The sequence below is a fragment of the Haliaeetus leucocephalus genome, unplaced genomic scaffold, assembly GCF_000737465.1.
Source record: "Haliaeetus leucocephalus isolate CR32 unplaced genomic scaffold, Haliaeetus_leucocephalus-4.0 Scaffold157, whole genome shotgun sequence".
NCBI classification, from domain to species: Eukaryota; Metazoa; Chordata; class Aves; order Accipitriformes; family Accipitridae; genus Haliaeetus; species Haliaeetus leucocephalus.
In genome coordinates this window covers 1154090-1166329 of record NW_010972593.1, presented here as the reverse complement: position 1 = coordinate 1166329, position 12240 = coordinate 1154090, and the positions used below count along the sequence as shown (strand labels likewise).

Genomic DNA, 12240 nt, shown 5'->3' with positions numbered 1-12240 from the left:
GTCCCCCGCCAGCTGGGGAGGGACGTTTTAAATTATTATTTTTTTTTAATTGCGTGAAAAGGGGGTGTTTTGCTGCCATCTAGTGATACCCGGGCTCCCTTCTGCGCTGCTCGGGCGGCGGGTCTGCAAGGAGAGGAGTCAGCAAGATAGTGTTGTGGGGTTTTTTTTTGTTGTTGAGTTGCAAAGGTTTTGTTTTGTTTTGTTTTTTTCCCTTACTATTTTTTCGTCTAGTGTGTCGCTTTTCTGTCTTGACGCCGCCTTTGCGAAGTCACTGAAAATAACAGATATTACCAGGGGCGTTCTGGTCTTAAAGTCCTTGAAGTTTTTGACTCTTGAAAGTTTTACCGCTCTGAAAGCCGTGAAGGTCCCGTTTCCCATTTTCTTCTGTAAATTGGGATAGCGGCTCGTGATTTTTAAGTTCTTCTGCTCTTTTATCAAAATCTCTTTAGTTACAGAACTTGCTGTAGAATCTTGAGTGGCTCAGTAGTATATTATGTTCTGGACAGCATGTTTACAATCGCAGTTGTACAACTATTTTCTTCCACACGAGTTAATAACGTATCTAAAATAGCAGTAAAAGACAACTGAAACTGTTTTCAAATACATTTTCCATATCCTGCATAGTACTGCACTGCTAAATCATCATGCTAAAGAAACTTCTGAACCAGTGGTTGGTTCTTCAAAGAAATTAATATCAGAAGTAGTGGGCTGCTTTAGACTGTAGTTGGAATACTGTGAGATGGATGCTGTTAGCCAATTTCTTCTAGTCGCTTTTTTTCCACCTTTCCCTCCATTTTAGGATGACTAGAGCTCGCTGTACGTTACAACTAGCAGGTGTGACTGTAGGATATGGAAATACATCTGGACCAGCTTTAATCTAACAAGCTCGGGTACCAGTAGTAGTAAAAACCGAGTCTTGTAGGAATATGTGGCATCTCTGAAGGGCTTGTGTCACCTCCTTTCTGTTGCGTTAGTGTAGATTCGAGTGCAGTAACTGCCCATTTGTGGTTGTAGATAAAGTGATAAGGGAGGATTAGTCCAGGGTACATGTCAATTGTCAGACTTACACTGAAATCTGTAGATAACTAAGGTTAAACAGATTTTCAGTAGAAGTGGTACCTTTTTTTCAGTAAGAATGCACTTGCCTTACAAAAATAATTCCTCTCTGTGTAATTCCAGTAGTTCTTAGTTTAGGTGTGGTTTTAAACAGAAACATTTATCCAGTGTGATCTAACCTCTCTTCGTCATCGTTCCCCTGCTGCGCTCATTTGTGCTTTGTCTAGCTTTTTGAATCATCAGAAATGTTCAAGTTTGTATTAGTTAAAATTTTAAAATTATGTTAGAAAAATATGTGTTAATTAAAAAAACTAGCCTCCTTTGTTAGAGGTACGTCTTCAGATGCTGGTGCTTCTTTCAGACTGTCCTTTGAACTCCTGAGGGTTCATGTCCTGTTCATGTTCTCCATTTTTCCTTTTCTGTTTGCACTTGTTGTCACTTGTGTTCCTTGGTGATAACTACCGTTGATAATGATACCATATTTGTGATATTGTCTCTTTGTTAAGAAGAAGCAACCGATTTCTGGTTTGTTCTTGTGTATCTCCATGAGTTTTCATCTCTAAGCCAGAAAAAGTCCAGATCACTTCCTGTACAGTCAGATTTCCAGGGATTGTTTCATAGCCATTTTATGCCATAAATCAGAATTGAATTATCATGGTGATTCCTGTGAAGTGTAAATTTTTGTGGTTTTGCTCTGTTTCCCCCCCGATAGAGAACAAAGCTCTGGGGATTGCTTTTTCTGGTGGTTTGGGCTGGAAGGGGATGATCATTTCCTGTATAATTTCTTAGTCAGACCTTAAATATGTGGTGAAGCTTGTCTAAACTTCTAAACTGCGCTGTGGTCTCCAGTATTACATTTTAACTCTAAAATGGTAGTGCTCCTCAGAGTTCTTGAAGGGTAACTGAGAGACCTATTTAGTCCTCTGTACTTAGTTTTTGCAGGGGTAGGATCTTGATTTGACTACATACGATGCCAGACTTGCAAAATAAACTCTTAAAATTAGAGATGGTGTGAAATTAGGACATGCCTGGCTACGCTAAAAAGTGATTGGGTAGTTTCAAGTTGAATTGAATCTTTTTTGATTATACTTTCAGTGGAAAAATTGTGTGCTTGCCCAGAGAAAAGTGGGTGATTAACTCTTTGGCTTCTACTTAATGTCACATTTAACGGAGTGGTGTTGTAACAATAATCTGGAACATACACACTTAAAATATAAAGACCAGTCTGCGTTAATGTTTGTGTTAAGGGATGTGTCTGAATTAAGGAAGAAAGACTTTCCTTTTGAGTTTGTAGGTAACGTGGAATTATCTTTAAATCCTGATAGGAATGTAGGGGATCTGTAGTTCTTTAAGTCCTTCGTCCCAGAATTGATATTTCTAGGGAATGTACTGCAAACCGTTTCAGATCTCCTAGAACACTGTGGCTTAATCTGGGTAGCGAGTCTACCGCGGTATGGAAGTCTTGTTCTTCTAGCTTGTAGAGTCCGTTGAAAAAAGAACATTTTAAATAGCAAGAATAACAGTCTATAAGTAACTGTGGTGCTGAAGAACTGCCAAGTCCCTTGATCCTTAATGGTTTTCAAGCAATGTGGTCTGTCTTGGCACATAGAGACAATTACAGCATGATGGGTGGTTTTGAATTGGCAAACCTCGGTTGAATGAAATGACCAGATTATTTTGATGCTTTCCCTGTAGATGGAAGATGGTCACTCCCTTTTCGATTACAGCGTTGGACTGAACGATATTGTTCAACTCTTGGTCAGACAAAGCCCAGCAGTGCTTCCTGCTGTTAGTAAGGAAAAGGATTCCGAACTCTCCGACACAGACTCTGGCTGCGGCTCAGGCCAAAGCGAATCTGACAAAAGCTCTCACAATGGAGAAGGTGCCATGGAACTGGAGGGACAGCCGAGCACAGCGGCACAGGCTGACTGGACTGACCCGGGATTTGGCCTCTATAAGGTGAGTCATTAAAAAGCTAAGATTACTTAAAACTGCACTTTGGGAGGGGAATTGTTTCCCTGTAGTAGAGAATTTCTGAAAATCTTTCATGCCTCAATTGTGTGGGTATTTTTTTTTCTCTTTTTCTTAAACCCTCCAACAATAAACAAAAAAATACCAACTAACCCACAAACCAATTAAATGCAACATGTTGTAGGTCAAAATATTTTATTTTTCATTTTATCCTTTTAACTAAAACTACAATACGTTAATTGATTAACAAAAATAAAAGGCATTCAGAGCGCCTGTTTTGGTTTAAAAAAATTTCCCAATATTTTTGCTTGGAGTCACTGCATTTGTCAAAGTTGAAACTTTCTCAAATGAACAAAAGAAAATCTCAACCAGCTGTTCAGAATCATTTTACTTGTCTGTTTCAATGGATTTTATTACAGATCTGGTGATGTCTTTGCCAGACTATGAGCAAGACAGTTTTAAAAGTCTGTTAGAGACGAACTAACAATGGTTTGTACTAGATAAGAAAGCTGTCTGTACACATTGATATCTTGATAATGGTGAAGTTCTTGAGATGGTTAAATCTTCAAGTAGACTTGGAAATTAATGCTTAATTTGAAAATCCATTCTGGTGAGCTGTATACTTTGCTTTGTGTAGATCAATGACTTGGTCGATGCTCGAGATATGAATATGGGAGCATGGTTTGAAGCCCAGGTCGTAAATGTAACCAGAAAAAAACCTAGAAATGAAACAGCTGACAGTTGCACAGATCCTGATCAGCCGACAGCCGTTCCTGAAGAAGATGTAATATATCACGTGAAATATGAAGAGTGAGTTTTGTTACCTTCTTGGCTAGTAAAGTCATTTGGATCATGATGTTGATGGGAAATTTTATTGTGGAGATCCACAAGGTAAAACAGAACTGGGCTGACACGGTAATGATGTTATTGAGCCCTGTTAACTGTAAGTTTGTTTTACAGTCAGAATTCCAACTGGAATTCCAGGGGGTTGGAATCATGTTTTTAGAAATATGAAATGCTGTTATCCAAGTTTTAAATGGGATACAATAGCAGCAAAGTTAAACTGCCCGATTCTGGCTGTGTCTGTGTGGGAGAAGGAGATTTTATTCTTGATGGTATTCTTGTACGTTGCACGGTATTGGTTCTTGAATCAACCTGTCTGGATAAAATCTATCACTTATAAAAACTATGATGTTGAATCTGACTTTTCTTCTCTGTCCTTGTGTGCTTCCCTTCTACTTCAAGTTATCCAGAGAATGGAGTTGTAGAATTGAGTTCGAATGATGTAAGGGCTCGTGCACGGACTATTTTGAAGTGGCACCAGCTAGAAGTAGGACAGGTGGTAATGGTCAACTATAACCCCGATGAACCAAAAGAGAGAGGTTTTTGGTACGATGCGGAGATTCTGCAAAAAAGGGAAACGAAAATGATCAAGGAGATAAATGCAAAGATAATACTTGGGTAAGCAAATTCATAATGTGAAATAAATTGAATTCCCCAATTCTTCTTAAACTTTCATGAGGTCTGAGCGACTCCACTGAAAAAACTGATGCAACAAAAATGGTGCAACAGAAGTGCTGGGGAGGGATGAGAAGCTGGACTGTCCTTTTTGGGTGATTGATGTCGTTGTACTGCACTTTTGATTAACTTCCACTGGAGGAATTGGACACTTCAAGGAATCACAGGGCATGCTGATCTGTGGATTCACATAATGCTGGGAGGATGCGAAGCCCCCGTATTTGCTAAGAGGCAAAGAACTGTTTACTATGTTAACTATCCATAATGGTTTTACAAAAACTTCAGTGTAATATTTTATGCTAGATATGATAATGTAGACTGAAGCATCACTTTATAAAGATGATGAAAAATTACTCCAGTTCAGTCCTGAAGCAGAAAACAGGCCTACATATAAGGGACTCTCAACTTCAGGAAAAAAAAAAAGTATATATTTGTTTAGAAGTTTCAGATAAGTTTCACATGGTTGCCAGAATATTCCTCTTTTTTCCTCTCACCACACTGATTTTGACTTTTTAACTATAAAATGTGAGAAGAGTTAGTCTGAAATATATTTGGGGGGACAGCAGTCACTAATGATAACTGGAATGCTACAAGTGCCTGGATTCTCATTGAGACAAGAGGGGGTACACTTTAATTGCGTGAAAAAGATTTGATTCGTGGTGATGCTGTCATGCCACTGTGATGCTGGAACAGGTTTCTTGTGATACAGGACTAATACCAGACCAGTCTGCATTACCGATGTACATGCACAGCTGTGAATTAATGCTGTACGATACTTTCAAAGTCTGATCTTTCTGGCTTTTTATCAACTTGTCCTTATAGGGATGCTGGTGATTCCTTGAATGACTGCAGAATTACATTGGTGGATGAAATTTATAAAATTGAAGAACCAGGCAGTGCTTGTCCAATTAGTGCCAGTCCATTAAAACGTGAGTCTGTTGCCTAGTTCTTGCATTTCTCAGTCTTACCTTGTGATATTCTGCTAATTGTCTTTGTGAGGATCAAAGGTCTAAGAGTTCCAAGACACTTGTCGTTGTGACTCCTTTGACCATTTCCAGTGTATCTGGGCACTTACTGGAGTCTGAAGCAGACTCTGGTTTCTTTTTGCTAACAGGACAAAATGGACCTGTGTGTAAAGCTTGTAAGGATAACCCGAACAAGACCTGCAGAATTTGTGCTTGCCATATCTGTGGAGGTAAACAAGATCCAGATAAACAGCTAATGTGTGATGAGTGTGATATGGCTTTCCACATCTACTGCCTCAACCCTCCCCTTAGTAGTATACCAGATGATGAGGATTGGTAAGTTCTAAGTATGTGTGTGTGGTATCACAATTACCATCTAATTAGGAGCAGAAAGTGAGGTCTAGGGCTTCATGCTGCCCTTAGGTGGCAATATTGTGACTGTACGAGGTGAAGACATGTTTGTGTGGCTTTCGTTTTTTTGTAGGACTTCATAGCTTTGGTATGTTTTAAACCAGTGGCTTTCAAACTTGTCTTCCGAGTTTGGGGATATATATGCCTATTCAAAGAGAAGTGGAGCTACCTATAAACCAAATGCAAACCTGATGCCAGGAAGCTTAACTTGTATAATGGATTTTGTGTCACTTATGGGTAGTCCGCAGGCCCTGTCACCATATTAGGCTGGTGACATATACTGTTTTATATATGAAATATATATGGTGATAGATATATAGGGAGATATATAGATAGTGGAATATATCTATCTATGTACATGTAGATAGTGAGATACACCGTTTTATTCCTTGTGTCCTGTTTCAGCATTTTATACAATGACTTTTATGATACAGCTAATTTCCTGACACATCTGCCACAGCTTAGAAGACTGTGCAAGGACACTAGCTCACACAGGTCTAATTCCAACATGGAGAGTTGTTTCAGTGTCCTGCCTAGTTTCACATGGGGAAATTGTAACATTATAACTCAGTATGTTTTGAGGAAATTCTCTTTTAATTCAAGGCTTTGCTACTAGTTAATTTTCACTGACTGGTGACTTTAGGTATTGCCCCGAGTGTCGAAATGATGCAAGTGAGGTGGTTTTAGCAGGAGAGAAATTAAAAGAAAGTAAAAAGAAACAAAAGATGGCATCTGCTAATTCATCCTCGCGGAGAGACTGGGGCAAGGTCAGTTCAAAAGCTGTTCTATTTTGAAGAATAGTGTGTGTTATTTCCTTGTAATTCTTGGCTGATTGGTCTTGCTCTTTGAAACAGGGCATGGCATGTGTTGGTCGCACAAAGGAATGTACCATTGTCCCCTCGAACCACTATGGACCGATTCCTGGGATTCCAGTTGGCACCATGTGGAAGTTCAGAGTTCAGGTATGAAGCTGAATCCTGGCCTGAGTCACTGTAGGGAAAAATGGGAATGATCCAGCTCTTATGAGAAACCTGAAACAGTTAATCTTGGAGTGTACGTTGCTGGATATGTAAGTGCAGAAAGGAAAGAATTCTGGCTTTGTCTAAATCAAGTGTTCCATAACTAATGCTGCATTGTCCAGGCATTTCAAGTGTTTTTTTTCTTTAGTGCTTTTTTTGGTAACTCAAAAACCCCAACCCAAACATATTTGTCTCTAGTAATTTGTCCTGGATATGTGTAGTATCTCCCGCTTGTTGTCCTGGTAAAGATCTCTCTCAAATATGTATAGAAATATTAAACAGAAAGTTTTCTCATCCTGTTACAGAGTTAGGGAAGAAAAAGCACTGCCCTATCCAGATCTTGTTCTCAAGTATTAGGTGAAGGTTGCTATTGCAAGTCTTTCAAAACCAATCCCCTTATACAAACATTTAATTTTAATGTCTATATAATTCTTGAATTAATGGAGCTTTTTCTCAGTGAGAAAGATCCAAACTTCTAAATTCACATAACAAAAAATATCTGTGTGTTCGATTTACTGAAATATTCAACAGCTTATTTTTTAACAGCATTTTTCTTTCCTCTACCTGGACCTTTTTGGAGGGTAGTGGTGAGAACACAGTTTCACCCTGTAATATATGCAAAAGAAATCTGAAATAGTACTATTAGTTAATTTAGTTCCAAGACCAACAGATAAGTCGTTTGTAGCCTGTTGACAGCAGTTGCCTAGCAAACTTTTTCTTTTTTCAGGTGAGCGAATCTGGTGTTCACAGGCCCCATGTAGCAGGTATACATGGCAGAAGTAATGATGGCGCCTATTCCTTGGTTCTGGCGGGAGGCTATGAAGATGACATAGTAAGTGAATCTTGATTATTTATGCCTGAGAACCAATCTACCTTGCAGTTAAAACAAAGACTTGGCCTTAGTTACTTTTTACACTCTATATCAGATGTTTCCCCATCTTGATACTTTTGTTTTTGAGAAGAAACCTAGGCCAAGGAAAACTACAATCCAGTAATATGTGCCAACCTGAGAAACAGGATCATCTAAATTAAGTTTAATATCCATGTGTCAGCTTTTAATCCAAGAGTCCTTAGTTGCCTTTTCAGGGTCTCCATTGCATCCACAGTTTGAACAGAGTCTCATGGTATATGCTGCCAGATCTTCATGTGTCAGGGAAGTGTTCAGAACAAAACTAGGGACAGAAGTCCTACATCTGAATATACCATTTGGTTCTGCTAGCCAAACCTAACCTTTACTAGGCTGTACCAGGCTCTACTGCTCATTCTTATTGCAGATCACTGGTGCATTACTAGTCTGCACCCTCTTACTCCAAATGCCTGTTACAACTTAACGTAAAACAGCTAGCCACAAATCTCAGTAGCCGTTCTAAGTCTTAATTCTGACTGCAAGGTTGTGTAACAGCGTAAGTACTGAGGCACAAGTTACTTTACCCTTCTCTCCTATGTGCCCCTGCACTTCCAAGCAGATCCTGTGCGAGTGGTGTGCACTGTTAGGGTGTGTGACGAGACAACAGTTGTCACCCTGACTCCTCTCTTGGCAGTATAAGGGAGGACCATAGACTGAGTCTGGGAGCTTAAATGGAGAAAGCATCTTTCCTTTTTTTGAGAATACTGTATTAAAGCTACTTGATTAAAAGACTCTTCTGCTTTTATTGAATTATTTTTGTGAATGTGTCGAAACCATCCATATACGTTTCAGGATCATGGAAATTCCTTCACATATACAGGGAGTGGAGGGCGTGATCTTTCTGGAAACAAACGCACAGCGGAACAGTCTTGTGATCAAAAACTCACCAACATGAACAGGTCAGCGATGTTTGCGCTCTGTTCCTAACCTTAGTAGCTGGCAATCTGTCAACCTGAAAAATTGTTTGTCTGGTTTGTATCAAAAGAAACTGGCGAAGTGGAAAAACTGTCAAAATTAGGTTTCAACTGTGTTGTAGGCTGCAGATTAGTTGCACAATGGCAATGCTTCTTACAGTGCACTATAAATGAGACTGAATTGTAGATGGTGTTAGTCTTACATTTAATACTGACTGAAACTTAAGGAACAGAGTAGTAAATTAGTGCAGAAATTTTCGTACTCTCTCCTGAAGACCTTTGTAGCCACTGGTTACCTTGTGAGACCAGATAATTTGTAATTCTGAGCTGTTACTCTTACAAATAAGCGTGGACTTGAGTGAAGGAGATAGTCTGTGCAATTAGATTAATGAATAATGTAATGAAAAATCAGTGTGTTTAAAATGTGGTCTCCAGTCAGGAGGCTTAATTACCATCTCCCAGAGTTCTTAGTGTTATACAAGATACTTGAAAGTCTTACTATTTAAAACAAACAAACAAAAGCCTGGCTACATCCTTTTCAGCACAATGTCAGTACTCTACTACTCTTAGTATTGTACTCAACTCTGTCAATGTGTTGCTCTGAGTAAAATAGTATAGTTAAATTTATTACTTCTTAGTAGCTGGTTTACCATTCAAGCTTTGCTTTGCTTTATCCTCCCCCTGATTCTGAAGAGTTCGGCCTGGTAGATACACTAAGTTGATTGGACTTTCTCTTACAGAGCTCTGGCTCTGAACTGCAGTGCCCCCATCAATGACAAAAATGGAGCTGAAGCCAAGGACTGGAGAGCTGGAAAGCCAGTCCGAGTGGTGAGGAATGTAAAAGGAGGCAAACATAGTAAATATGCTCCTGTAGAAGGGAACAGATACGATGGAATATATAAGGTAAGAAGGATTTGAATTTGCCTGCTGGATTAGGGAAAGATAATTTGCTTAATGGCTGAGGTTTTTTTTATAGTGTATGATGGACTTGCATCTGACTTTTTTAGGTTGTGAAATACTGGCCTGAGACAGGGAAATCTGGATTTTTAGTGTGGCGTTACTTACTTAGGAGGGATGATGAAGAACCTGCTCCTTGGACCAAAGAAGGAAAGGACAGGATGAAAAAGCTTGGTCTAACAATGCAGGTATGCTTTTGGAACATCATCATGGTTCCCCTGGACAATGAACTCAATGGATAGCAGGAATTTTTCTATTATATGTTCTTACTGAGGATGATCTGCTTCGCCTTGCATTAAGAATCAAGAGAATCCTCCTTAGGCCAATGGGGACACAAGTGCTTTCAGTCGCGTGGGTTGGTTGTTTCCTTTTTACATCAGGAGGCTAAATAGACAAAACTCACTTTCTTGCACAGAATTTCTATAGTCTGAATAAGCATTTTGCAAGAGTGGGGATCTATTGCTTAAAATAGAGAACCCCTCCCTGGAGCAGTCCTCCAGAGGTCATTCTTCTGACCTATAATAGCCTGTAAGTCTATGAGCTGGCGTGTTTGCATTGGATGCTTTTTGTTTTGTGTTTTCCTGTAGTATCCTGAAGGGTATTTGGAAGCTGTTGCAAACAAAGATAAGGAAAAAGAAAATAATGGAGATGATGAGTTTGATACCCCGGGGAAAGGAAAGAGGAAAAGGAAATCAGCAGGTTTGTGGAGTAGGCAAGTGGATATAGAAAGCCTTGTAGGTTTTTGTGCGTTTTACCTAGTTACTCTTTTCTGGTTGCTTTTTGTTTGTTTGTTTAAAAAGTCATTGTGTTTTCTTTCAGGTGGGGAGGAAAAACTCATCACCTCTCCTACAGGGACTCCAAAGAAAACTAAAGTTGAGCCATACAAGCTGACATCTCAGCAAAAATCTCTTATAAAAAGTGATGAAGCCAATGAAAAACTGTGGAATGAAGTACTAGAAGCTCTCAAAGATGGACCGGTATATCATGCTTTTCTTTCCACAAATAAAGTGACAATTAATTAGTGAACTATTCCGAGATACAGACCTCTTGGCTGCATAAAGAAACAGTCTCAGACCTATAGCATTTTCTTTTTAGTGTGGACATCCACAGCATAAATTTAAAGTACTGTATTTGAGGTCAGTAAGTAGGATAAGAACTTGTTAATGTGACTATTTTTTCCTTGTTGAACTTCATAGAAAAAATGTTCTATGTCTAAAGTAATCCATTGTGTTTAATGTGGGGTGGGTTGTTTGTTTTTTTCTGGCTGTATCTTTCAGAGGGTAGTAGCAATAAGTTGATTCAAATGTTCTCTTTACAGAAATTTCTAAATAAAGTTGAAGAGGCCTTCTTGTGTATTTGCTGTCAGGAGGTTGTGTTTCGGCCAGTCACAACTGTATGCCAACACAACGTGTGCAAGGTGAGTAATCGATACAACTCTCCTCTTGAGCCAAGCCTTGAGCTGACTTGTTTAGTGGTGAGAGAGAGGTGGTGGGGGTGGCTGGGGGGGGGGTTTGTTTGGCTTTTTTGCCAGTAGTTAGTCTTTTGGCATGAGGCAAGTTTATATTTTAAAACTTCGTGATTTGATGAAAGTTCTCTGGCGTAAAAAAGTCTGTGCTTTAAAGAAAGTTCCACTGTTGTATCGCTACTATCCGATTCCTTTAAAAGATAATGAGAGCTTCTCTGCGGGCTCAGTAATACTGCTAGGTGACACTGATAGATTTGACAGTGTTACAGAATGTATGGGCTTCCGAGTTATTTTTTTAAAGAATGATGTAAAGTGTTTTTGCAGAAGCTGCAACAGTCTTTAACAGCTGCAGGGGAATTCTTGATCTTTAGAAATGTAATTGAATGAACTAGCTCTACCATATACCTAAATACTCCGTCCATGACTAATGTGCTCTGTTGAAGTCCATGTGCTATTGCACGTAATGAAGGAAGTTTTCTTTCCAACTGCCAGCCTTGCATTGCTCTCAGCCTTTCCCAGCTCTTGTCAATACCTGGGTGAACTAGGATATAAAAGGCATCTCATTCTCTCCAGTGGGGGCCTTGCAGAATAAGCTAAACTGCATATCTCTCTTTCTTAACCAGTTATTTTTTTGTCCTTCACCAGGACTGTTTGGATAGATCCTTCAAAGCCGATGTGTACAGTTGTCCAGCCTGCCGCTACGATCTTGGCAAAAATTACACCATGCAAGTGAATGAAACATTGCAGACCATTCTAACTCAGCTCTTTCCTGGATATGGCAATGGACGGTGATTCTGTAAAGCACTTCTAATTTTCTTTTGTTCAAACTTATTAATGGGTTTTCAATGGGCTTAATTTAAAAAAGAAAAAAGTAGTCTGTGTTCTCCCAGACCCCTAAAAAGTTTAAAGTCTTCCTTGTTTTTAAAAAAACTATAAACTTCAAGGAGTATCCTTTTGTATGTTCGTGGGTTTTGTTTTTGTTCTAAGTGTTGAACTTCGCATTTTTTCTGCCCCCCCCCCCCCCCCCCCCCCTCCCACCCCCCCCCCCCCCGCCCGC

General features: G+C 39.4%; 1 protein-coding gene across 2 annotated transcripts in view; it reads left to right on the top strand.

The window, feature by feature from the left end:
* The window catches only part of UHRF1 (ubiquitin-like with PHD and ring finger domains 1), a 31619-nt gene extending 19429 nt beyond the window's left edge, over positions 1–12190 (top strand). Inside the window, exons 7-21 of one of the 2 annotated variants that reach the window (XM_010562246.1) lie at positions 2752–3015; positions 3665–3837; positions 4273–4488; positions 5368–5474; positions 5660–5846; positions 6565–6688; positions 6776–6883; positions 7668–7772; positions 8640–8746; positions 9502–9664; positions 9769–9906; positions 10306–10417; positions 10538–10695; positions 11037–11135; positions 11829–12190. In XM_010562246.1, the coding sequence (XP_010560548.1) occupies positions 2752–3015; positions 3665–3837; positions 4273–4488; positions 5368–5474; positions 5660–5846; positions 6565–6688; positions 6776–6883; positions 7668–7772; positions 8640–8746; positions 9502–9664; positions 9769–9906; positions 10306–10417; positions 10538–10695; positions 11037–11135; positions 11829–11975 (2208 nt within the window). In that variant the 3' untranslated portion in view covers positions 11976–12190. The remainder of the gene's footprint in view (positions 1–2751; positions 3016–3664; positions 3838–4272; positions 4489–5367; positions 5475–5659; positions 5847–6564; positions 6689–6775; positions 6884–7667; positions 7773–8639; positions 8747–9501; positions 9665–9768; positions 9907–10305; positions 10418–10537; positions 10696–11036; positions 11136–11828) is intronic. The other variant, XM_010562248.1, reaches the window with a different exon arrangement.
* Positions 12191–12240: the final 50 nt, after the last annotated feature.